The following is a 27,986-nucleotide window of genomic DNA, read 5'->3' as shown; positions in this document are numbered from 1 at the left end:
GTAGATACTTTCTTTTTTTCATTTAATAGTAAGACAGTAATGATGCCATGCTGTTATTTGCACCGTTTAATTTTTGTAAAAATACACTCTTCTAACTAGTGAAATGAATTTGTACATAGCGTTGATAGTTGAGTTACAATCCCAATAGCCATCAATAAATTGTTAATACTATAAATTGTTATTCGCCGTAGAAAGTGTACTGCTAGCAGAGGATGATGGTCACTGCCTGAAAAGCTAGTCATACACCCCTCATTCAACGTAAGCACGCATATTTTGGCGAAGATTATAAAGAAATAAGTATTTTTTTACTTTTACAGTTTTATTAACTCATGTACGCGAAGGATCGCACAAATACATGGAAGGCGATATTCTGCCCCACTGTTCATGATCACTCCCATTTTTCAGTAATCTATGAAAAATTGTTTTATTTGAAGATGATTTATTATTACATGTTGGCGCACTAAAGTTAAAAATTTGCTTGATTTTTCCGGACATTTTGAACAAAACGCAACAATTAGATGGCCTAGTTGCAACAAACGAAATCATAATGAAATACCTGTTTGTATTGCAACTCTTTCTCTTCCGTAAAATTGACATAGAATATAAAAATTGTGACATATATTGGAGTTAATCTAACTGTTGTTATTTTTTTACCACACGAATACTTTAAGTATTCCAGCTTGTACAATTAAGCAGCTTATAAACTTTTTTAAAAAGTTAACACGTTAAAAACAGTAGGAAGCTAACCCAGAAAAATTTACAGATTTTTTTAACTTAGCAAAATATTTACATGTTTTTCTCCGTAACAAAATATTTACCACATTTCCGTATTGCAATCATTGTAATATAGATTTAGGATAATGTTTAAAAACTTGACTTTTTTGGAGATCTCATAACGAAATATTTTATCTTGTTTTGTGAAATTTTTTATTAATTCGGATACCTTGATAAAGATATGAGGAAATCCAATCCAAATTTGCCTTTACGCGTTCCAAAAAAAAATTAAATTTTTTTTCAAGGCACACCTTTGAAATAAATTTTTTCTTGTATTGCGTACCCTTAATAACGAGAAAAAAATCGTGTACATGAACTTTAGGCTTCGTAACACGGTTTTTCATGGCACAGAAGATTATAATATTTATTTTTTGGAAAATTCTGTGTGAGCAAGGACTTGTACTGCCTTATTAAGTAAACCAGATTCTCGTTATAATTCTGTACAACATCAAGTGTATTTTTTGTAAGAAATCTGTCTTGATAATCAAACTAGACTTTATTCCACAACAGAACCCAATTATTAAAAAAGTGACACTAATAATGTAGTTTTCAACTGAAAATTATGTAAATAACTTATATTGTATTCGAGTTAAAAAAAACATTACGATGAAATTTTATGTTGATAGTTTATCATGTTACATTAAATATTATACATAACATTTAAAATATCATAATAAATCACTATACATTATAAATAACTCATTAATCAGACATCACAGTCATTTCCTTGTAGTCCGGTAGTTAAAGCACGAAAAAATAGTGAATAAGAAATTTTCTGCCACCTGAAAGGAAATCATTTGAATCGCTTACAAATATAGTCTAATTATTGGAAAAAATATTTTTGTCCAACAAAAGCGTCGACTTCTTAGTATGGTAATAACATATTTCGTTATCATCAGCTGGCAGAGTAGAACGTTTCCTTTAGTTGATGGCATGGACAGTTTTTTCAGTAGAAACAGATTAAAAAAAACTGAATTTATTTGACTGGGAATCAAACCCTTCATCCCTAGACCAACGTTGCTTCTGTGACTAGAACGCTATAAACACCGAGCCAACATTGCTCTAACTAAGAATGTATTTATATTTTAGAACAAACTTTTAGACTTTTTTGGTCAATGATTTTTAAACAATTGATCCAGGACTCTATTAACGCTTATAGTAACTATAGTGATAATTTTAGATGAAATATAAAATTAAACAATTTCAAACATTACAGTTTTGATACACAATAAAAAATAGACCAGACAGTTAAAAATTTTCTATTTTTAGTTATTTAGTTATTAACTCTTAGCTATCGCAATGATAAATTACGTAGTCAGTAAAAGCTATCGTTACGAAAAATGCATTTACGCTTTTATGCATAATTTTATGAAAAAAGTTGTAAAAAAAACTTATACAAAAACTTCTTTATTAAGCTTTACATAAAATTATGCACAAAATCCGCCCCTGTTTATGCAGACACATATGTATAAATCTATGCAAAAAGTGAATTATTATTTGTGAATAAATTTTTTTATGGATTCATTCAGGAATTACAATATGATTTATTCATTTAATTGTTTTAAAAAACATCTTTTGTGAATACTATTAACAATGTCCACAATACCGTTTAAATCAATACCGTTTTCTGTGGTTCCAGTTATACCTTATATGACAGGTGTGAAAAATGGGGTAGAAGTACTTATAAATTAATAAACTTAAGGTTGTTTTGGAGTCATGTTAAAGTAATGATAGTTTAATAAAACTTTTTTAATACAACTATGATGCAATCGTCGAACTTAATTTCAAATTGATCTATTCGCTCAGAGCTGCATAATAATTTTATAAAGAAAGAAAACGCGTGAGTAAAGGGAAAACCCACAAGTACCTCATTCGCACGTGGAGTTTTAAATACTAGTGATTTGTTTCTCGTACCTATATTGGCCAGATGCATGTCATGCAGCGCCTTTCTTGGTGTCAAAATCATGCAACCGCAGGTACCCACATTATACGTCAACAGCATACACCGATACACACTTTTAGTAAAAATCAATTAATTAGGAAAAAATTAGTACATTTATTCATCTGATAATGGATGTTATCATAAAAAAAGGCTTTAGGAATACCACACACTCGATTTATTTTAACTCTGAAACCTTAAAAAAAGGTAAACAGTTGGTTGAAAGTAGTCATGTGTGCGATGTTACAGAATTTCAAAGTGATGGAGTTAGCAATTTGATAAGTATCGTCGTAATAAGGCAGACCTTGGTAACTTCAGCTCACTACAAAATTAACGTGCATGTACGTTTTATTCAGATTATTTTGAAAATTTTCTAAGTTGCAATAAACATAAAAATTACCTTTATTTACTGTTGGATAAACATCGAAATTTATGTAATTTTACTTCATCTGTCTTTGTGCTACTGTTACACTGAAGAACACAGCACTTTCTTACACCCATATTTCATAAACGTTTAAACGATAGAAATCACAATAATCATGTCTTATTTCGCGTATTTATCTTTTTTTTTGCCGTCTGTTTCTGAGAGTGTGCTCTGGATCGAAAACTAACGAGGCTTCATAAATACATTGTTACATTCAAACATTTTACAACCGTTCTTAGCACAACATAGTTCATTAAGCAAAAATGACAGTAATTTAGTACTCTAGGTTTCCTGTTTTCGCCACTACGCACGCTGGCGTCAACTCATCTATCCCCTCCTATCACTTGCACCTGGCCAATATGCTTGTAGTGTATTTAACGTACACTATAGTTCAGGTGGGTATAGAAACTGTATGTAATAAATACTTAAAACGAATACATTTGTACAATCACTCAATCACCTAACAATAAACAAAGTTATACGTATTAGTAGTATGATTTCTTTACTTTCAAAACGAATAATAAATAAAATAATACTTTTTTAAAACTTATTGAATTATTACATTTTTTATTTATTTTCTCTTAAATAATGTCCTAAAAAGTAAGCTACTGAAATGTAAATAAATAAATATTTTTTTAAAATCGATATTAAAACCATACCTGATCAGTAGTTTACGTATTTCTAGTATCACATGATAATATTAATTTCAATCACTATTTAAAAATAAGTACTATCAGCTACAGCTCATTATCAACAAAAGTGATACTGCTTAAAAAAGTTATGTTTTCAACAATTACAGTCGAGTAACTTATTATCGTTAATTGTTTTTGAAACAGAGAATGTATACCCTCGGATCCTTCTGAACTATCCACTGTTAAAAGGCGCATACTGGGGTGTGCAATTTTGAACGGCGTAGGGAAGTTGGAGGTGTCATGAGTCGCCTTTAAGGTGTCGAACTGGCTCTCAAGATGATAAAAAAAATTTTCCTAGAGGCTCTGAGCGTGATAAGTCAGATCTGATGCTTGTGTTGAGATCCAAGTTGCTACTAGACATGGTGGGTGACGGGTGGTAATTAACAGCAGTCGAGATGAGCCGGTAAGGTAAAAGCAACAGTACGTGAACACTTCCTAAAATTGCACCAGTAGATTGAACAGCTTGAATAAACTATTTTCAATTTAAGTGGATAAAAAAAAAAAAAAATTTCTGATATCCTTTGATCGTCCTTTAGATAAAACAAAATTTACATTTCAGTAAGTCTTTATACTCAACGAGAAAAAAATTATTTATTCGTGCAACTTGTATGAGGTGGCTTGTGAGACTGTTCAGGTACTGGTACCATTAGGTTTTACCTGTACCCAGTACTCGAACACATAAAAATGATTAAAATCACTGTTAATCAATAATAATAGTATGTCAAGCCAGTCGTTATAGTTTTCATAATATGTTACCAATGAAATTAGAAAGAAATTTTTCGATTTGGTTATTTGCAATACATAAAAAAAATAGAAATCAGTAGAAGGCAGCTAACATAACCTCTTTCCCACTTAATTAACATAGGATGTTCAAGTACTCGGTCAAAAATAAGTATCGGTACCAATACCTGCACACGCTGTTCATCTACTGGGTCATTGGTAAAAAAACTTTAAAATTAATTTATTAATTGTATACATGACCTAGAAAAACTTTTTTGTTTTTTTTTTTTGGAAAAAATATAAACTTACTGGCGCAATGACTGTTTTTGTTGTTATGCAAATCAGAAATTCAATAAAAATGAGAAAACAAAGACTTTATGGAAAAAGTGTTCACCTACTGGTGCTTTTACCTTAACCAGTACGATTGGCATTTGCGCTCTCTCCTTGGACGATAGAGTCACAATACAAGGATAGACATTAGGGCGAGAGTGAATAACAGAGAGAGAGAGAGAGAGAGAGAGAAAGAGAGAGAGTTAACACAGTGAGATTGTAGTATTAATATATGGTGGTGTTAATGCAAGTACCATATGTAATGCTCTTGCCACTGCCATTGCGTAGGTGTTGTTTATCGAGTAAACACCTAGCAGTTGCTAAAAATCGGATGATTCAGGTGGAATACTACTTTAATAATTGCAGTGTTCTTCAGAAACAAGAAATTACCACCTAGCGAGCTGTAGGCGGTACCATCAGGTTCAAAGTTTAAAATTTAAACTGCGCGTCATGTTAAAAATTAAATTTATGTGAAAAAATTGAAATGAATGAATAGTAGTTTTATTAACAAGTAATAATTAATAAAATAATACTCCAGATGGTTACGATACTAAAGTCAAAAGTAATTGCAGCAGATAAGAGTCTTATCTTCATGGTGCTCATAACGACGTCGTCTAATGGCGTTAAATTTTTATTACACTCTTCTTGATGAAGGATTAAATTTAATAATCTTTTTTCTCAAACATCTGAGAGTTAGAAAATTTGAAGCGCTTAAGGAGTTGTTGCAGGATTTTTACGAGTGCCGCGGAGTTGTGAGCTCCATTGGTTTTAATGTCAGTTTCAGCTGCAAATTATTCTAATGAACATTTTTTTCCTATTCATGGCAACTCTAAGTACTGTTAATGCATTGACACGCCCGTCAATAATTATTTTAAATTCGCTCAGCGTTTAGACTCCCAAAAATGCTATTTAAAAAATGTGCTTTATCGAAATTAAGGTTGTGTGCTTTTAGCACGAACAACTTTCTATAGACGAATAAATAGGTTCTGAATTCTTTCAAAGCTTCTAGTCATAGTTAAAATCTTATTACCCCGGTAGTACCGGCTGACCACTAAAACTTCTAAGATGGTTTTTTTGCTGGCTGTTGGAGTAATTTGAGCAGTTGGTTTAACGTACATACTGAAAATGTAGTTCAAGTTCATCTGCAATCAAGAAAAGTGTTGAGGTATTAATAGTAATGTCGTCTTTCAAAAGATCTCTTGCTGGTGCGCACAGTACACCTTTGTCATATTCTGTTCGATATCTGAGAGTATTTCTGTTATTTTGTGAAAGCTTTATGAATTTTTTTTTTTAGAACGAAGTTCTTTATGTCGCGTTACTCGGGGGGCTGGAATTTTAAAACCGACAGATTTTTTTTTTTTTGAAACGAAAGTCGTTTACCCAGAGTCTCTTCCTCTCAAGTTTCCTCCCTTACCCCGTCCCCCTCACCAACTGTTCTCCATACACTTCCCCTCTCCTGACTATATATGTATATCTGCCAACCCTGTCGTGTTACTCTTCTTCTACACACCTTTACCCACCATTGCCCCTCACACTAAGCAATTAATTTTTTAACAAATTTTAATTTTATTCTCCCACAATAATTTTTCTTTGACTTTCAATTTTTTTCTTTTACAATTCTAAAAAAAAAAAAAAAAAAAAAAAACATTTTCCAATAAAGAGATTTGAACCATCGACCTCCTGCATGTAAGTCCAGTACCTTACCCACTCTGCTACGAGCGCTGCCGACTATAGTTACTTGGTTTCTTGTACTTATGGTGTGGTTCGTAACTATAAAATTCCATTTTTAAATGTATTCACTGATAATACATTCAATTATGTATTTGTTTTATAAATTGTGTATTTGTTTTCTAAATAATACATCCAAAACAAAAATTTTTACTAAACCTGAGGTTTTTTTTGGCATTACAGTAATGCTACTGATTACTGTTATAAATAAATTATTTTATAAACAAATAAATTATTAAAATAAAGGAAATACAAAAGAATGAAAAAAATAGTAACGAAATTACATATGAAATAAAAGGAATGATGTATGAAAAAAAAAAAAGGGAATGAAAAAAAAAAAATTAAACATGAAAATAAGAAAGAAATTAAATAAAGGAAATACAAAAAAATGAAAAAAATGTTATTAAATGAAATATGAAAAAAAATAAAACAAGAAATGAAAAAAAAAAAATAAAACAAGAAATAAAGAAAAATAAAACAAGAAATAAAGAAAAAAAAAATAAAAAAAATAAAAAAAAAAAAAAACAAACCAGGGGGGATAAATGGGTCATGGGACCCACGGTAAGAACGAAGTTCTTTAAACATGAGGTGAGTATAGACACAATTTCTTGGGTAACAAGGGGGTCGCCAGACCCACAGGAAGAACGAAGCTCTGTAAACGTTAGTACTGCATTCATGTTGTTTACTAAAACAAACACTTGAAAAACGAATAAAAAAAAAAAAAAAAAAAAATATTTTGCTACTCACGATGGTTGAACTTCGTGAGAACGTCGTGCATAAATACAGTACTCACGAAGTTCAACCATCGTGAGTAGTAAAAAAATTTTTTTTTTTTTTTTTTTTATTCGTTTTTCAAGTGTTTGTTTTAGTAAACAACATGAATGCAGTACTAACGTTTACAGAGATTCGTTCTTTCTGTGGGTCTGGCGACCCCCTTGTTACCCAAGAAATTGTGTCTATACTCACCTCATGTTTAAAGAACTTCGTTCTTACCGTGGGTCCCATGACCCATTTATCCCCCCTGGTTTAATATTCTTATTGCTGTTTCAGTTTTCTTTGATTCAGCGTTTACATAAAATTTTGATGTTTTTTTAGTATTAGATGGTTTTTTAGTACTGATGACAAATTACAGTTTTTTGTTACTGCTTCAGTTTAATGCTCTCTAAGATTAATATTGCAGACAGAGGTAGCATACCTATAATCTACAGAGATGCTTAATGAGAAGCATCTCATTTTCGGGAATTCACTGGCTGTTACGTGATTCACATCCACATTTTTTTGAAAAGACGCTCCATCTGCAAATTTACTAGTATTATTGGCAATTTTATTAAACAGTGTCTTCAGCGAAACTCTTAGACTCATTTTTTAATCCACCTAGTATCCTAGAATGTTGATAATTTTTTTTTTCTCTTGTGTATCAACACCATGAATAACAACTATTATGTTCATTAAAAACATAAGGTGGCTTCAGTGGCCTCAATGTTAAAATTATGAATAAACCAACCGAGGTTAATAAAATTGAATTATATTCTTTGAATTCCCATCTTTCTATTCGTTTAAGAAAAAATTAAGGTTGACGATGAAAATTGTAAGAAATCATGCTTACCAAATCGTAGTTTTAAGACGGGTTGGATAGGAAATGCAAGCTTACGCGATATACAACCTACTGCTGCACTTATATAAATAAACCGTAAGGTGTAAAAAATATACTATCTTGTATATATTATTACGCAGTTTTCGATGACATGAGAAAAGTGTCTTGTTATCGAACAAAATCTTTAAATAATCGGAGACTAAGTATACAGTTGCGAGTGAAAGTCAGCTCTCGGCTGTCTGCATTCTGCAGAATATATATATATAGGTATAACTACAGCTGAGCAATGTTGCCACATTCTTAAACTTAGGAGCGTACCGTAACAGTTTATCAATTGGGCACCATAAAACTTTTTTGTTTTTTTATATTAACTTACTAAAGTAAGAGATAAAATGTAGAATATGGCTTACAACAGTCTCTACGATAATTTTATACTATATTTTAAAGAAAATAATGATTAATATTTAGTCTCCCCATTTTGATACGGCACTAGGCGCTGGAGCCACCTTAAGTGTCACCCACACTTTGAGTAACTGCAAATGTGACACATCTTTTCAAAAACTTAATGTCGTCATGAGACAGTTCTTTCAAACTCTTTTCATATTAAAAAGTTAATTAAAAATACCCTTGGAGACATGATTTTTTATGAGACAGTTTAATTATTTCAGAATCGCTGCAAGCTCTAATATATGATACAGAAGCTCTTTCGTGATTACTAAGTACTAATAATTCTCACATCAACGCCAGATTCTTCGCCTTAGTGTTTCCAACAAAATTTAGCCAGAATACGTTATCCAAAGCAAGATGCCTGATGTCACATCTTTTGCAGTTATGATTTCTAGTGCCTGAATCCGAAATTTTTTTACTGTAACTACCTAAAACGCAGCCATACCCATTTAGACTATTATAATTTCGAACAGAACTTCGCTTTATATGGGCCATGTCATACGATACAGCAATCCTAATGATTTCTTTACTTCTTTGTTCTAAAAGATTACCATGCATGCTAGAACCATAACTTAGAGCAATGAAACTTTAATCAAGGTAAGGAGGTGAGGTATACATTTATAAAAGTGGAATTCAGTACCTTTTGAGTCGAACATCAATGAAAAAAAAAAATCACAACGACTTGACGGACTAAAAAACCGCAATAATACCCCCGTTTACCCCTAACAGTTTCAGAAAAAAATTACTTTTTTTTACTTTTTACAAAATATCTCCTCTCCAGTAAGTTTTTTCTTTTTAATATAAATATATAGTCGCTAAAGCCGTTGTAATCGCTAATCGCAAAAACTGCGGAGTCGATTGTGCCGAAATTTTGCACACTGATTCTTGCCACTACCTAGATAGTTTTAGTAAAGTTTTTATCTTGAAATATTTAATAACAATAGCAATAAATGAGCTCAAAGTTTTGCGAAAATACGCCAGCTTTTCACTTTAGTTCAGTAGGATCCACTAGGTGGAGTCGACATAAAATCGAGGATACCTGCAACAGAATTAAACAAGTGTGATTATAATCAGCCGGAGCGTCTCAAAAATTTCTGCAGTCGTCTACCGACAGATGATCAAGCTGCATCGAGAATGTAAATGATAGTCGTGCAGCTGAGTATCCCGGTTACCAACGACGCTCTTCTCGAATGGGCAAGTGACCTAGGTCTACGTCCCCCCGAATCTCCAGGATGGACGAGTGCCAACAATAATTTATTATTCTAACTGATAACGTCTCCGACGGAATACCAAAATACGTGTCTAGCCAGAGAACAACCTGCTCCAACTCTTTGAAGTTAAGTGGCCGTTCCACCATCCTGCCTGATGCCGTCAGAGAATTTTTGGCTACAAATGTAAGCTAGAAAAGACAGCCTGGAGGGGCACGAGCAGCCACAACGGCTACTTTCTCTCTGATATATTCTTTTGTCAGTGGTGTTACTCCCACCATCACGGTCTCCGTACACAGAGACTTCAAGGGTAAAGATCAAGCTACCCGCAGCCATCTTTTCATCATCAAGAATAATAATAAGGAATAGTTGGAAGTTTCATCACTGGCCCTTTTTAGGGCCATTATAAGTACTTGCGTTCCCTACTTAACCATCACTCGCATCTGTTCTTTTGAAGGCCACCTAAGTTTGAATTATCTTGCCAACAAATACATTTACTACCATTTCCGGAAGTGATTCGTCGACTAAAAGACTATGTTAACTAAAGATGGTCACTATTAATTCAAGTCAGTCGTTCACTGGCAGTCGTCACGAGTGGAGTTATTCTTCGCAAGGCTGGGAACCCCGATTACCGATGACTGACGACCTTATATTACGACTCCAAGTATTCAACCAGGAATCACCTATCCCCTCCAAGGTCTGCGTTGGGCGAACCTGACAGCTATGGAGGAAAAAACAAATTTAGATAACGGGAGTCTCCAACGGGCAAGCATCACGAACCAATCGCTCCACTTTAGATCATCCAAACAACTGAGACTGCAAAAAAAGGTGCTTTAGACACCAACGTCTTCGACGTTATACCAGGAGACGTTGGGAAAGAGCACTACAACTAGCTCCAAAGCTTCGGACTTTGTCATTTTTCTTTCGATCAGCCTGGGGCTTCAACAGCAGCTCAAAGAAGACCATCTTATGGTACCTAGGCAGTCGCAATTGCTGTTAACTTCAGTCAAGAAAAAGTTTACTTAGTTCACCGGTCTTTTTTAGGGCCATCGGACGTCAACTACCTTGTCAACAATTATATTAGAACTTACCAAAGTTGACAGAACACAGTATTTAGAGGTCACAAAAGTCGTAAGCACGCTAATAGTCGCAAGAGGGTGAATTGGAAGAAAAAGTTTTAATATATCTAATGAATACAATTTAAAGCGTCAAGAAACTGACGCAGAAAATTTATTGAGATTGGAACAGCAGCGTCAAAATCGCCAAATCAATAGAGAATCCATTACGCGAGAGATCAGCTTTTCATTGTACCCTTTCAGTAATCTCTAAAATCTTTAAAGATCTAAATTCAGATTTTTAAATAAGTAGAAAATGTATTTGTGTTTTTGTGGCAATAGACAATGTAGAGTTTAAGTTTTAGGACTTTGTTGCTCTAGTAATAAAGTTGTGAGATAAGAGAAAAAAAATTTTTTTTAATATATATTCTTTGAGAGTTTAAAATCTTAACAGCTTTAAAAAAGCCTTTTTCGTTAATTATACGGGAGAAACTGCAAACAAATGGCTTCTTATGGCCAACGATCATTTTATGGCATTAGGAACGCACAGTACTTTTCAGCATTATTATATTTTTTTTAATTCTTGCAGCTTATCATTTGGGCAAATAAATTGTAAGGATTGAAAACAAATATGATTTAATAAGAAGATTTTTGTTCCAAGAAGTGTTAGGAATATATGTAAAATTTCTAACTGAAAACGTTTAACTTATATGTTAACACACTACGGTGTTCCATTTAGTAAGTCTCGGGCAAAGCCGAAACGGGGGGCCGCTAGTGCGATATAAGTCTTGCAGATTTTTTGTTTTTAATATTATTACCTACAAAATGACGGTGGTTAAAAGTCGCTACATTTTTTCATTTAATTAATAATTAATTGCGTTCAAAGTCGAAAAAATTATTTTTCCGCCCTCGGGTAGTTTTGGGAGGCTGGTACTTCCTCGGGCAATAAAGCAGTTTTCCGATACTCGTTCGAAAAGTCTCCTTTACGAACCTCGTTACGGACCTCGCCTTCGGCTCGGGCCGCAAACCTCTCGGTTCGCAAACAAAGACTTTTCAAACTCGTAGGAAAACTATTTTTTTCACATTAAATATCTCAAACCCATAAGTATCCACGGACTTAAAATTTTGAAAAAAAAAAATTTTTCTCGGCTTCAGAATGTCTTAGAGTAGAATTTTTTTTTCAAATTCGTAAAAAAATATTAGCTTTTGAGCGGTGCAAAAGTGAATCCTCAATATTTACAATTAAAAGAGTTATATGTATGGTTTCTTACGTCTGTCGTTAGCTGATAATTGTTATAAATCGGTAAAAATTAAGTTTTTTTTTTTTTTAATTTCAACGAGACATTAAATTTGAATATTTTTCTAAATTTTACAGCCAGTTTTAATCAAAATTAGATGGTACCAGAAACTTTGGTGCATTATGCTACTAAGCTCTTTCAAAAAATTTTGATGGTCAATCAATCAAAAAGTTTAAAATCGATTGTTTTGAAATTTTGTATACTTACTTGTATCAGTAATAGCATATATTCTAAAAATTTTAAGTCCGTGGATACTTATGTGTTTGAGATATTTAAAATATATATAAAAAAAAATAACTTTTTCGACTTTGAACGCAATTTATTAATAAACGAAAAACCGTAGCGACTTTTAACTACCATTATTTCGTAGGTAATTATATAGCAAACAAGAAACGTGTAAGGAATATTGGGCAAAAAACATGCGGGGGAGGAAATATTCTGCAAAAAGTAAAAAATGTAATTTTTTTTGAGATATTATCCGAATTCTTTTACTATATATTTAAAAATACAAATGCGTCGTTAGAAAAAGTTCGTTATCGAGGGGAGAAGAGCCTCGTTGGCTGAGCTCAACGCGCTTCAGATTTTATTAAATAATTACAGAACCATCGGTAAAATGTGTAAGTAGGTAAATATTTGTGAAAATAGTTGTTAAAAAATCAATCGCTTAATCATCTAATAATTCTGTTTATCATAAATAAAGCAAACTTCTAATATTCAGTAACTAATTGCACTTGCAAATTTTATTCAACAATTGAATAAATGAAGCGCCTAATTTGAGGTAACTAAGAGCACTTAATGATTTGACTTCCCAGCGCTTGAGAATTCAAAATTGGAACAAAGCAGTAATGTAGAGCAGCCTTAATTCGAACAACTGGATATAAACTAAAGAAAGGAAATACACTAAATTTTTGAGCGCGTAATTGCATGTAGATTCTGTAGAAAACGTTACAAAAAATTTTTTCTATCAAAGATAACGTTAACTGTGTGTTTACGTGAATTTTTTTAATAATTTTTGCTCGGACAGCTTAGTTTTAAGTAATAATATTATTATCCATCTCATTGATCCTGCTACTTCAATTTCTTAACTCAACCTTACGATTCATATGAAATAATCTAGTGTCGTTAACTATATTGCCGATTTTGTTCAGATAATATACCAACTAGATTACAAGGACTGTTTGAAGTGACTTAAGACTCGTTTGTTTCCATAAGTGATTTAAGAATTCCTTCAGTTATAAAATGAATAATCCAGTAGAATTATCAAGAATAATAATAAAAACACTAATTTTTAATTTAAATCAACTTTTGAAGCTGACTGTACCGCTATAACCCCCTTAACGCCAACACTTTAAAAATAGTATCAACACCAGTCTAATATAGTACATTACAGCTGTAGTGTACGGCAGTCGCATGTGTATTTTTTTACCAAGAGAGAAAAGTTCTAGTTTTGCCCATGAGCACAATTCGTTCCCGATAAATCATTTTCTGACCATGTGCATTAAATTATTTCAAGGGCGTAAAGTGCGATCCGAGGGCACAATGCGGTACTTGCACTTCATACCCAGGGTAATAAAATAATTTTGCCACGATACACCAGTGTATTTTATAAAAAATTTTGCACTTATTATCATTTATGTATGCTCACACCTTATTCCATGCAAACAGGCACTTATTCACTGCACTGAATTAGTTTAACAAACATTAAAAAAAATTTTTTATTTCACCTGTAATAAGCGAAACCTTTTTTAAATAAGAAGCATAGTTGATCATCTAAGGTAGTTACAAAAAACACGTTTAGTAATACGAAATGAGATAATGTTTCTTGTCACATAATTTGTAAAGCTTAACAAGCTTTGAATTTTTGCTACGTCATAGAGAAAATGTTTTTATAGTATCAGAATTAAAAACATGTCATTTGAAAAAAATTTTTTGCATGTGTTTGTGTTTGGGCCTTTATATTTTCTACTCTTCCTAGCTATTTGAAAGAAGAATCCCAGTTTTATTCACCTTTAAAAAAAGTTCAAGTCCGATTTCATGCACAATTTAATCTTGAAAATGATTGTAATAGCTGTGTTGTAAATTTTAAGTAATGTTATTTTGTTATTCTGACTCGTTTTTATTAGAAAAAGAATAAGATTTTTTTATAACATTTTATACTGACATAATAATGTATTATTTTACGTACATCAGATGCCTTTCTATACATTGTAATAATCCAGGACATGAAATGTTTCTTTCTTCTTGTTTAAATCAATTCTTGTGCTTATTGAACCACGATGCTAACTAAATTTATTAGTAGCAGCTTTTGCTGATCTATGAAAAATTTAAATAAAAGTTGAAACGTTAAAAAATTACCAACAAAAATTTTTACTACCCAAAATTTATTTTGATGATTATATTAAAACGAGAGCTATAAAAAAAAGACGCAGGTGCGATTCAAAAGTATAACTACAAAGTATAACATCATTCCAAGTGGCATTCCAAGTGGAGTTACAAATGACCACTGAAGATACATTTTTTCCTTTTTTAAAATAGTTAAAATTGAAATTACAAGCAGTATCATGGTCATGTTAGGTGTTATCATCCATATAGTAACACCAAATCAGAGGAGTTCAAGTATTTGTTCTCAGATTTCGAAAAAAAAGATTTTTTTATTTTTCGTTTGAATTTTCTTGAAATGACTTGAACCCCTCTGCTTTGGTGTTACTATAAGAATTATAACACCTAACAATGCCATTAAACCGCTTGAAATTTCAATTTCAACTATTTTAAAAAAGGAAAAAATGTACCTTTAGTGGTCATTTATAATTCACTTGGAATGACACTTGGAGTTTCCAATCCAAAATCCCACGTGGAATTTCAAGTAGAATTCCAAGGGACTTTACAAGTGTAAATATAGATGGAATTACATATGTGATTACAAAATATCAATCAGAAGGGAGGTTACTTGACAAGTATATGTATACACACGTTGATGGCATCGTATGCAATCTTCGGCATCCAAGTTGCACTAAATGCTTACCACGAGCTCTTAGATCGTTTCACCTATATCCTCTAACCATCTGTACCCAGCGAATATAGATGTTATACATAACTTATCAGGTGGATTCAGATTAAACATATACGGATTACATGGTGAGGAAAAGTTACGTAAGCCAATAGCTCACAAGTCTCTACGGTACTGAACTCTTCTTTGAATGAACTTTCATCCTGTATGGAATCTCTTAACATTTTTTTTAAATCGAACCTAATTTTATTTTTGTATAAGAGTTATTGAATTATATTTCATAAAAGGTTAACAATGTCTTATTTAAATCAAGATTAATTCACCATTTTATATTTGAATAAGTGAAAGCCAAATTTCTTTTTTTTAAATAGGTTCCGAATATTTATGAACCTTGTTCTTCGAAATTATGACGTTATTTAATATATTGAATCATGGATTCATTTATTAAAATTAAATTTAAATTCAACTTCTATTTTTAATAACTTACAACATACTTTAATTTATCAAAACGATGAGAATTTTATAAAGATATTGGATTCTAATAGTTACCGTGTTAGAAATATTGTATAAGCATAGCGAATCAATATTTTTTTTAAGTAAACCTAAATTTTACATCATAATATACACTCTAATAAGGGACGTAAAAACTTTCCATTAAAACTTGTTTTTTGTTCATGGCGATTAGAACGAAGTACAAAGTTTTCAAACAAAAACTTTGAAGGTTTCTATTATTAAATTACTATGAAGAACTTAAATAAATGCATGCAATTTTGTTAAGTCATTAAAATATACGTAACAAATTCTTATTTTACGTAGTTGTGTAAAAACATTAAAGCAAAAAAGAATCAGCTCTTTGTGAACGTAATACTTACTAGAGAAACAAAAACTTTTATTAAAAACAAGTGAAACACTTACGATAACAAATAATAAAAAAAAAAGGAACTTACTTATAATGATTATTTATTTTCTATTATTAGTATACAAAGGGTCCAACTATATACTTCTCTAGGTATGTAGTGTAAGAAATAAGTAAAAAAAGTTTTTAATTATTATTTTCCTTATGTAGAGAGGCACAGACTGACAGGCAGGCCTTTTCGGCACCCTCGATTTAAAACCTACCTAACGATAACTATTAAAAATCTTATTTTTGTAAAATCAAAAAAATTGTTATGGTTTTTATGTTACTAGTCTATGAGTAAGAAAAAATTTTTTTATAGAACAAAAAAAGTTTGAAATTTGAAGCATAAAAATTGACTTTTTTCTTATTTCGCGTCAATATTAAAAAATAAGTACGCATCAGATCATACTCAAATCGAGCTCGTTTGATAGCATTTTGCCTGAACTTTGAAGAGTAACTGTCTCCCCTTTTACTTACCATGAGAAGTCCGGCTAAATGGGGGTAGCACTGAACTTGCGCACAGCAAATAACGCTTTCAGAACGTAAAACCAGCGTGTGGAGCTCGGAGTCCCCCGGTAAGAACGAAGTTCTTGCATGTATGTTAAATCACATGTATATTGTAAAATACATGGTTCGTACATACATGAGAGTTCAATGTGTATTTTTTTCGCAGGTTACGGCGGTATATTTATGTCTTTCATGTACATTTGTGATGTATGAAAGGCTCGAGAACTTTTTAAAATAATTTTCAAGGTTATTGTGAGCCAAAAAATGAGAAATATATCCAACATATTTGTAATAATTTGGCAAATATGCTATAATTTTTTCAAAAATTTTTCACCGTGATTTTATAGAGAAATATTATGAATATTAAAATTTGAGGTTATGTCTTCACATAACTTAACACCTCTCTTTTTGTGTGCCACGATGTTTTTTTTTACCTGCAGAAAACCCGTAAAACTTGTTATTATTGCTCTATCTTGCTTCCTTTTAAAGATATGTACTTGTACTTTGTAATATTTGGAGGATATACAATTCGTTTAACCAATAACATACGCGCAGGCAAACATGTACTCATTTTCACAGTAAAAGTATAAAGTACACACACACACACTCATCATACATGCACACTTTCATGGTTGCATCCATAATTCTGTAAGCAAGTTACACCCGCATACATACGTGCATGTATACATTGTCTACGTGGACACTGCACACAGTAACACACTAGGACACGGCAATAGAAATATGCATAACACTACATACTGACTTTATATATGTATTCGAATCCAAAGGCAAACGATGAGACTCGAGCGCCACCGCCGGCACCGACATGCAGTATAACGTACGTATGTGTGTAACTCCACCGTAACTGTCTCAGATTCAGTTTAAAATTTTTTGTTTTTTGAATTAAACTTTATAAATATTTTATGGCTGATTATTACTTGTCAGTACATTAAAAAAAACTGTCTACAAAGAATTCGCTACAAACTATGAGTGTCAAAACTTATACAGATTTTATGATTATTGGTAGGGGTCGGAACTGACCTATTTGTAAAAAATACTTATAATTCGTTTTTTAACTGTAAAAGTTTCGAAAAAATTTGTATGAATACAATTTAACATGTTGATACTAATAAAATAATTTTTTAATAGTTTATTAGCTTTTTAACAATCAAAACTTAATATTTCAAAGTTTCAAATTAAACTTGAAAGACTGTCACTACATACAAAATATTTAATTTATAACATCACGAATATAAATTTTTTTTTAGAATAACTTACGAAAAAACTTTTTTTTATCAATTATTCTAGTAATAGTTAACATTTTATATTAATATAATTAGTATTTTAACATTTAAACACATTATTTTGCGTTAACTATTGATTTTTTCCTATACTAAGTTACAGTTATTTGATTTAAAAGTACAGTTTGCTTATATATTTGGTAAAAAAGACTCATTTACTCAATAAATATAGTCAGCTAAGATTTCAGTGGCTTTAAGTACTCTGCTACTCCACCTCAAATTCAATGTATTCAAATCACTGACTATTTCATTTAAATTTTCCGATGTATCATCATCCTGATTTTTTGGTTCATCTTCAAACACTGTTACCGAGCCACACACAAAAAAGGTCTTTAAACTATGTGAAGAATAAATATTCAATGATGAGAAGTTAAATGTCTTATGACTTGAGATCTAAAAATGTACAGAAACTTAACTACAATTGATTATCAATTTCAGGGGGTCGGAACTGACAGGGTTGGAACTGAAATTTCGAGCTTTAAAGCTCTCGGATTGTCCGCGAACGAGATACACTAACTTTTCCGCTTATGCAGTATCTGTCATCACCAAATAATATAAGAAAGTACAGTTTACGTACCTGTTTAAGTAAACCTGGTAGGTGCTTTAGGGGAGGGTTGGAACTGATCAAAGTATTTGTACACACAAAAAACGAGAAATGATTCACTCGCCAGTCTCAGTGATTTTAATTTTTAGCGGCATTGGCCAGTGCAATTTTTTAGTGCCAGTATATTTTTCGAAAAATAACCGTAATAGGACGTTGCAGAATTGAATTCAGCGTTTTACAAAGCTATTTTTATGCTCCTCATAATATTCATATAAATTGAGGGACAAAAATAATGCATTATACGTTCTTACTTATTTGCTAAAAGCATGGGTAATGTCAGTATAATTATAATATTACTAATATATAAAACAAAGTCGCTAAAACTGTTGTAATCACTGACTGTGAAAACTACTGAACCGATTTTGCTGAAATTTTGCATACCAATTCTTGATACTTCCTAGATGTTTTTAGTATAGTTTTTATCTCGAAAAATTTAATAACAATGGCAACATATAAGTTCAAAGTTTTGCCAAAATACGCCAGCTTTTCACGATACATCAGTAGGATCCACTAGGTGGCGTCGACATAAAATTGAAGCTACCTGCAACAGAATTAAATAAGTATGGTTATAATACGCCGGAGCGTCTCGAAAATTTCTGTCATCGATTATTACCAAGCTATAAAGCTGCATCAAGAATGTAGGTAATAGTCGTGCAGCTGGGTATTCCGGTTACCAACGACGCTCTTCTCGAATGGGCAAGTGACCTAGGTCTACTTTCACCCTGAACCTCCAGGAATAACGAGTACCACCAGTAAAAAATTTATTCTAACCCATAACATCTCCAGCGGAATACCAGGAGACGTATTTAGCCAGAGCATAACCTGCTCTAACACTTCAGAGTTATGTGGCCGTACCACAATCCTGCCAGGTACGGCAGAAGATTTTTTATTACAAATGTAATCCAGGAAAGACAGCCCTGAAGAGTACGGGCAGCCACAACGGCCAACTTCTTAGTGGAGATTCTAACAGCATATCTACAGAGAGGGTATACTCCAGGCCCACTTTCCTGACTAACGATGAGCGGTTGATTATCCAGGAAACGACCTGAAGACGAGATATTCTTTGGTCAGTAGCAATCCTTCCTCATGTACGGTCTCCGTACACAGAGATTTCAAAGGGGAGAGTCAAGCTACCCGCAGCTGGCTCTCCATCATCAAGAACAATAATAAAGAATAACTGGAAATTTCACCACTGGCCCTTTTCAGGGTCAATATAAGTATTTATGTTCCGTACTTAATCATCAATCTCATCGGATCTTTTAAGGGCCACCTAAGTTGAAACTACCTCCCCAACAATAACATTTTTACTACCATTTCTGGAAACGTTATTTATCAACTAAAAGACTATGTAAAGCCAGGAATTATTAAATCGATGATAAAGGAATTTATTATTTATCCTCTTCAAGGTCTGCGCTGGGCAAACCTAACAGCTATGGAGGAAAAAATAAATTTAGATAACGGGAGTCTCCAACGGGCAAGCATCACGAACCAATCTCTCCACTTTAGATCATCAAAACAACTGAGACTGCAAAAAAAGGTGCTTTAGACACCAACGTCTTCGACGTTATACCAGGAGACGTTGGGTAAGAGCACTACAACTAGCTCCAAAGCTTCAGACTTTGTGATTTTTCTTTCGATCAGCTTGGGGCTTCAAAAGCAGCCCAAAGAAGACCATCCTAAGGTATCCAGGCAGTCACTATTGCTGTAAACTTCAGTCAAGAAAAAGTTTACTTAAGAAGCTCACCAGTCTTTTTTAGGGTAATCAGACGTTGAATTACGTTGCCAACAAATATGTTGGAACTTAAAAAAGCTGACAGACTGCAGCCTTTAGGGGTCACAAAAGTCGTAAGAATGCCAATAGTCGCAAGAGGGTGAATTGCAAGGAAAACTTTAAATGTATCTAATGAATACAATTTTAGGCGTCAAGAAACTGACGCGAAAAATTTATCGGGATTGGAACAGCAGCTTTAAAATCGACAAATAAAGAATTCTTTACGTGAGAGATTGGCTTTTCATTGTATCCTCACAGTAATCTCTTAAATTTTTAAAGATCTAAATTCATATTTTCAAATAAGTAAAAAATGTATTTGTATTTTTGAGGCAATAAGAAATGTAGACATTAAGCTCCAGGACTTTGTTACTTTGGTAATAAAGTTGTGAGATAAGAGAAAAAACAATTACGTTCAATATATTTTTTTCGGAGTTTAAAATTTGAACAGCTTTGAAAAATAGCCCTTTTCGAAAATTATACGAGAGAAACTGCATATCAACGATTAGCCAACGATAAGGGCTAATTATGGCATAAGGAACTCACGGTACATTTCAGCATAATTAAATTTTTTTCAACTGTTACAGCTTTTTATTCGACCAAGTAAACTGTACGGATTGCAAACAAATATAATTTTAATAAGAAGATTTTTGTTTTCAGAAGTGTCAGGAATCGATGTAAAATTTTCAAATGAAAACGTTTAACACTACATGTCAACACACTACGGTGTTCCATTTAGTAAGTCTCGGGTGAAGCTGAGACGGGGGGCTGCTAGTCTATGATAACTAAAGTTTATAACGTAGATGCACAAATTCCGGAAAAAACCTTTATATTTCTGTATGCGAGAGTTTTTTGTTTAAAAAGTTGTGTTTTGAACAGGGGTTGGAACTGTTATTTCAAGGTAATCTTTGCAATTTTCTTCGTGAAAGGGACAAGAAATCGGTTATGTCTGAAATCAATAAAAAATTTATAACATTTCACATGTCCCACCTAAAAAGAAAGACGGAATTCCATGTGTGATTACTTCTGTAATATCTTCAGGAAAGCCATGTGGCATTACATATGGTTTTACGTATGGCATTACAAAAGGGGTTTTAGCTTGGTAATGCCATATGTAATTCCATTTAAAAAAACACATAGAATTACAAATTGGAAAAAGGGAAAAAATTTTGTCATCTAGAAATAACAGCAGAATACTGTAATGCGTCATTTACTGTGAACAATTCGTGTTACCATCTGGATGATAACTCGAAAATAAGAGGATTCAAGTTATATTTCAGGAATAAAAAAAAAAAAATAAAAAAATAAAATTTTTTTCTATAGAAGTAAAATCAGCTGAACCCCCTTGTTTTGGAGTTATCATCCCGATGGTAAGACAAATTGTTAACTGCAAATAACTTATTTTGGTATTTGGTATTTTTCTGATAATATTGTCTCACATCTCTACAAATGTGTAATACATCCTTTTCTTAATAATCCTAGCAGCAACAATGACACTATTGGCAAATTTTAAAATTAGCTTAGATTTGGTCGCTCTTTAATTGAAAGCACGTGCAACTTACATTCTCTGGCCTGATTGCTAACATGCAAACTTTTTAGTTTTTTTACAAAATTTATGTATACGAAGCATGAGATAGTTTTGGCACCTTTTAGCTTCCGTAACTTATCCATCATTATTTATAAAAAAAAAAATGGCGTATTAGCGTTTATAGGCGTAAAAAAGCTTCGTACAATGGAATGTTGCATGAAAACATTTGTTAATTATGTCAGATCCATTACTATAAAATATTGGACAAAATTTTATCTATTTTTAAAAAAGAACGAAGACAGTTTACTTTTTACAGTTGTTAAATTTTACTCTATTTATCAAATATAAATATGTCATTCTATTAATACAGCAAGCATACAAAGTAAAAAAGTCCAATATATGATAATAGAATGAAAAGGACATATTTAAATCTTTTTTTTCATAATGAAAAATAATTGAAATGCTTTTTCTAACTCTGATGAACTAAAAGTTCAAAATATTAAATTTCATTTCTACAGTTGAATGCGAACTTGGTGCATAATCTGAGCCAGTTACGATAAAATCAGTCGTATATTTGTTCGTGACAAACGAATTTGTTACATTATATTTTTAGCTATAGCGTGTGGAAAATAGGTGTCTTTCATACTATTTTTAGTGTGGAAAATCGATTTTTCCGCATAGTGTCCAGCAAATGTGTACCTCAAAATTTTTACTGCATAGTCTGCGGCTAAGGTTTTTATCGCACAGTGTGTGGCAAAGTTTTCACCACATATCGAAAAAATTTGTGCTCACCACTAGTTTTTAAAATCCATACTTTTTTTCTGTACATTTATTCCGAAAAATTTTGTACGCAACTCGTGTGGGACGATTGCCCGCACTCTGGTGAGTTGCACTAATGGGTGGTGACGATAACTCGTGCCTTACGATCCTACTCGTGCTGCGCACTCATGAACTCAATTAGAATTTGTTCCCGTTAACTCTGACCACTCTTGCAGGAATTCTTCTTTTCTACACTTGTTACGTAAATAATTATTTTTCATCTTTCGATAACATTAATAGTATATTACGCACCTAGTGAGCGAGGTTAAGAATGTCGCAGATTTCACGTGAATAAACATGGTTAACGGGAAATCTAGGACAAATCTTAACTTCCAAGCGTGGTGCGTATACTATTTCTCCTACCTCTGTGGCCGCAAACGGCTAATCATGTTTGCGTAGCGGATGTACATTGAGCACTTAACAGCCGCAGGTACGAAAAGTTTATTATAACAACTGGTTAGGTCAGAGTTATTTCTATCTGTAATTTGTTCCTATGCTTTACATCTGATTCTATACTACATGATGATCCAGGATTAAGTTCCACAAGCACTCTAGCTCATACGGAGCGAGCTGGGGTTGGTGGTAGTCTAGGATTTAGGCTAGAAGAAGGGTACAAGATATTTGTTGGAGAAGTTGAGACAGTGACAGTGATCATAAGTTAATTACTTGGATAATATAAGGTGAGGTTAAGGGTTATTAATCGGTGTTAGGACCAAAATTTTCCACATGGAGGTGGTAGAGGGTACCCATAAAATCACTCAGGTAATTTACGGGTGAGAAAATACAATTATAATCATAAATACTTACTTTGTGACTAAAAAATATTTATTATACATAAGTGGCTGTGTATTGTGAAAATATTATTATTAATTAAGAAATATTAAAAATAGTATAAAACTACAACAACATCACAAAAAGTTTTTGCCAAAAGTACACTTTTCAGAGTTAGAATTACAGCACATAATAAGTATATGTGTTATGTGTGCATACTGCTGTATGACATTTAATGTTGAAAAATAGTGTCATTGCATGTGAGATGGCATCTCAATAATAACTTGAAAATATCACGAATTGAGATCCAAAATATTAAATGCTGCTTCAAAAGGCCAGCATAGCTCGCGACCGTTAATTTTTTTCAGCAGCTAGGAAAGTAAATTAGTCTCGTTACAAGTAGTATAATAATATTTACTGCATCGTTTGTGTCGAATACTTTATGTGAGTTATTAAGTCATTTTTTAAATTCCTACCCTTATAATTACTTTGGTGGAGGGTAAAGCAGAAAATTCATTCGTGCTCCTAAGAAAAATCTGTAATGGTATTTCTTTAATGTTGAAATTAAAAAAAAATCTATTTCTTAATATTTTTTTCTGTAGCATTCGTTTCGAGGTCTAAAAAGTTGCATTTACTGTGTACGATTAGAAAGTATTTTGGCTATTACATGGAGAGTCGTAAAATACTTTCTTACAAGCAGTAAATGTAATTTTGACGAGGAAAGGAATCTGAACTATTTTTCATGGATATCAGAGAAAAAAAGGATATCACTTTCGGCAGGTATGTATGACAAAAAAACTTTTCGTTAGCTATAAAAATTCAGGAAATTGTTTCAAATACTGTGAAATAATGACGCACAGTCTAATAAAAAAATGGAAAAAACTAAAAAATAAAATTAATTCCACAGTCATTAACGATTCAGTGTTATGTAAAAAACGTCATTGAGTTCTTTGAGATGAAAATCTTTTTTAACGATTTAAAAAAGGTAAAAGTAGATAGCTACAGAAAATTTAATTATGAAAATAGGGGCAAATAGAAACAATAAATTTTTTATGTGCATGTCCACGTGAAAGTGTCAGAATTTGGCTCAACCTAACTTATGACTACTTGAATAACCTTTGACTATTAGGTAAGTTTTCTAGGTGCATAGAAACAGCTAAAATATGACGAAAATATCACTAATTTGAAAATTAATTCACGTAAGGTCTCATAGCTATGGTTAATTTTTTTTACATGTGTATATGCATTCCATGAAAATAGTATTTTGAAGTTAAGCTAAACGAAATCATGTATCTTGTACCTTCAGGACATTTTATATGTTTTTTAAGTCTGCTATTAATGAAGCCGTGTATACACATATACCTAAATACCATGTTCAGTGTGTAGGTGGATTGTGTCGCTGATGACAGAATTCAAGTGATAAATTCTTAGAAGTAAAGCATGCAAAATCTTGCACCGAAGAAATTTTACAGTTAAACGCCCTCTCCAAAGACAATGTCTAAATATTGCGTTGTAGAAAATAATGCGCATTGAGCTTACAGGCTATTTAATACGTTGCCGAAGAAGACGATGCTATTAACGAAGATAATATACACAATTTGATACAAATTACAAAGATCAGCCCAACTTAAATTGTTTAATTAAATTATACTAGGATAATCTGAGTTATGCCAGTCTTCATAGAGTGTGTATTACATTAAACCCATACGAGGATAATATACATATTTTAAGCCATATGATGGCTCTGTTGGTAGCTTGCCTGCCTACAGGTCTTGATGGCCGGGGTTCAAATTCCACTCTGGACAAAAAATTTTTATTAAAAACTGAGGTTTTTTTCTGTTCAATTAATGAGGTTTCTATCAAATGGAATTTGAGCTTCAATGAACCTACTGATTCATACTCCACCAATATCTAATCAACGTGTGGACAAATATACTATATGGTGTCAAAGTAGCCATGTCTGAGCCTCTAAGGGGAGTTGATGAATTTATATATATATATATATATATATATATATATATATATGTTTTCATACAAAGCACAAAGACTAGCACAACTTAAATTGTTTACTTTTAAGTAAATTTTTAAATTACACCAGAAAAATCTGAGTTGTGCCAGTCTTAATGAAATGTGTATTTGATAAAAGCCTTTAGTAGAAGGTAGACCGGATTTGAACCCACGACCCTTTGAATTCCTCCAATTATCATTATAGGTAATGTTAATATGTACAAATCGTGTTCATCGACATCGCACTCCAGGACAACGTGTCAGTCCTGAAGACATAACATACACAATTTTCCTTAGACAAAGTTCATTCAGGCTGCAAGCACTTGGACTCATGTAAGGGTTAACGGTTAACGTACTGTAATTTGCAGATGAGCGGTACCTTCTAGAACTAATTTTATGTCGTAAGGTTATAATAATCGTAAGTTTGGCAGCCATCTTGGCTAGCTTCATTTGGCTAAATATTGTCTGAACTTGTGTTTTGAAAAGTTTAGCCAAACTTCTAATTTCGTACGGGTCATTCACTTACAGTGATCTGAGTAGCATCATCGAGTCAAAAGCCATCATGAAGTAGAACGTAAATAAATGATAAGTCCAAACATATAAACGGCTGATTCGTGTTTGGATCTTGTCATACTTTGTCAGCAGCTTTGTAGAACGGCTCCAACGTTACTTCTCCTCCCTCAAAGGGATCCATGAGGCCCACCTGTAAACTGTTGTAAAAGATCACAGTCAATAATTCATAAAGCTCAGTCAAGTTTCTCTCCAAATCATATAATTTATTCTATACCTCCACTGCTCCCTCAAAGTGATAAGAAAAAGCATATATTTCATGATTCCTAAAACTAGGATGGTCATGAGGGATGGATGCGTTGACAACTTTCTGGATAATTTTAAGACGCGTAGGAAGCCTTACGATGGGCACGTCATCATCAACGCTCGCAAAGCTCTGAGCTTTGATAATCTTGTTTGAACCGTTCGATGGACCACTATCAGGTAGTCCTGGCCTCCATAGCCCCACGGGATTTCCACTATAATGGGGTTGACGCACTCGGATCGCAGCTCAACAAATTTTAAGTCGATTGCTGCTGTTCTTGCTGGCCCACAAGTGCCTGGTTATCCGAATGTGTCAGAATCACCTTTCGCACGGCCATGAGGCCCAGACCAAGAAAACTCTGGGTAAACAGAGTTAGGTTCCAATCAAAGGCATTGACATGCTTGAGCTGATCTTTATGAGTGCTGGTGTGCTCAAGCTCTGCAGGTGTTAGGATGAAATTAAGCTGCGTTGAGCAGCCACCGTGATCAAGTGTAGCTACGGTATTTGATGCGTACTCAAAACTGTTGCCTAACTGTTGCGAAGACTGAAGCTTCCACGACACGTCGACTCTCAGCCAAGATGTTTTGAGCCTCGTGACCTGGCAGTAAGCGCAAACCCGCAGTCGCACGCAATATTAAAGGCGTATGGACCCAACTATCTTTGGGCACACGATTTTTGGCATGGTCAAGCAGCTCCTTAAGCGATTGGCGCACTTTGTGGGTCTCCTCATCATAGGCGTTTAGCCCTGGCTTCTTCTCGACGAAGAGTTCGTCGTCCATCACAAGCTTGCTGTTTAATATGGACTTGTTAAATGTGGAGACTAACACTCGACTAGCCATAGAGCCAGCATCAATAATCACCACGTCAAACTGCTTGTGCAAACAGAGTATTTATGAGAAGCATTGAACTGAAGAAGCGGAAGGCTTAATGTGCTAAACGCTGAAAGCTTAAGATAAAGTGTTAGGTAGGGCCTACCTTAGTGGCCGACTTACTCTACCTTGCACCAACTTCAGCATAAATAGGACTTTAACACTTCAGGATTATGCGACATTAGGTTAGCTCTACCTTGGCTACTCAGTTGACCTGTATAGCTAATTTGTGTACGTGGAAAAATTCGTCAAACTCTTTATTGTAGAGTGATTAGGTTTGTACAGTTATTAGGATTTATGATACTCTCAAGCCTTTCTTAGTTTTGTCCAGTCCGGTTTGATTAGGTAGAAGATAGAAATCTCGGCTCAAGGTAGCGCTTCGCTTATGCCACGGAAATTACACAGGTAGGCCCTATCTGGGCAGCCAGCCTTGGGTCTATTTAACTAACGTAAATTTTCTGATCGGGAAGTCAAGGTATATTATGTACAGGTTTTTTGATACACAAATGATATCAGTCTAGTATTTACGTTGGTAGTATCCTAATCGGTTCATCCATGTACATAATATATAATGACCATCAGTCATTTCTACTAAAAATAAAGGTATATTTTATTACCTTTAAAAAAAAGAAATTATTTTTATTGTTTTGGCAAAGCCCTCTGATACCTACTAAGATCCCGCTTTAGCCACCTGTAATATTAGGTACAACTATTACAGTAAGTATATTATTTAATTTGGTTGAATTCATGTATTTGATTCCCTAAGCCTCCCAAATGATTCTTAACTTCTGCTTTAATAAATATAGGATAACATTCTTTCGTTTTTTTGATTCATTTAATGAGTTGAATTTTCTGTGTGGTACTTTTTAATCTTCTTAAAGTAT

At 33.0% G+C, this 27,986-nt stretch overlaps 2 protein-coding genes across 3 annotated transcripts in view; one reads left to right on the top strand and one right to left on the bottom strand.

Moving 5' to 3' along the window:
- Sdc (Syndecan) overlaps nucleotides 1-27,986 on the top strand; it is a 304,458-nt gene that overhangs the window by 247,646 nt on the left and 28,826 nt on the right. The window lies entirely within an intron of this gene.
- LOC149374795 (ectonucleoside triphosphate diphosphohydrolase 5-like) lies at nucleotides 26,490-27,072 on the bottom strand. Its single transcript, XM_089591595.1, has 2 exons — nucleotides 26,802-27,072; nucleotides 26,490-26,728 (listed from the first exon to the last, which is right to left on the bottom strand). The coding sequence occupies exons 1-2, from the start codon at nucleotides 27,070-27,072 to the stop codon at nucleotides 26,490-26,492; spliced, it is 510 nt and encodes a 169-aa protein (XP_089447721.1).

Source organism: Copidosoma floridanum, unplaced genomic scaffold, assembly GCF_036245765.1.
Source record: "Copidosoma floridanum isolate Cflo_tuat_1 unplaced genomic scaffold, Cflo_Japanese_pri ptg000013l, whole genome shotgun sequence".
NCBI classification, from domain to species: domain Eukaryota; kingdom Metazoa; phylum Arthropoda; class Insecta; order Hymenoptera; family Encyrtidae; genus Copidosoma; species Copidosoma floridanum.
The sequence above is the reverse complement of the archived record's forward strand: the minus strand, read 5'-3'. Positions and strand labels throughout refer to the sequence as shown.

Bases quoted from the DNA above. Each gene is read 5' to 3' on its own strand.
- LOC149374795 (XM_089591595.1), bottom strand. From the start codon at position 27,072: ATGGCTAGTCGAGTGTTAGTCTCCACATTTAACAAGTCCATATTAAAC. The intron at 26,729-26,801 runs GTCGACGTGTCG...CAAATACCGTAG, and splicing joins TCAAAACATCTTGGCTGAGA to CTACACTTGATCACGGTGGC.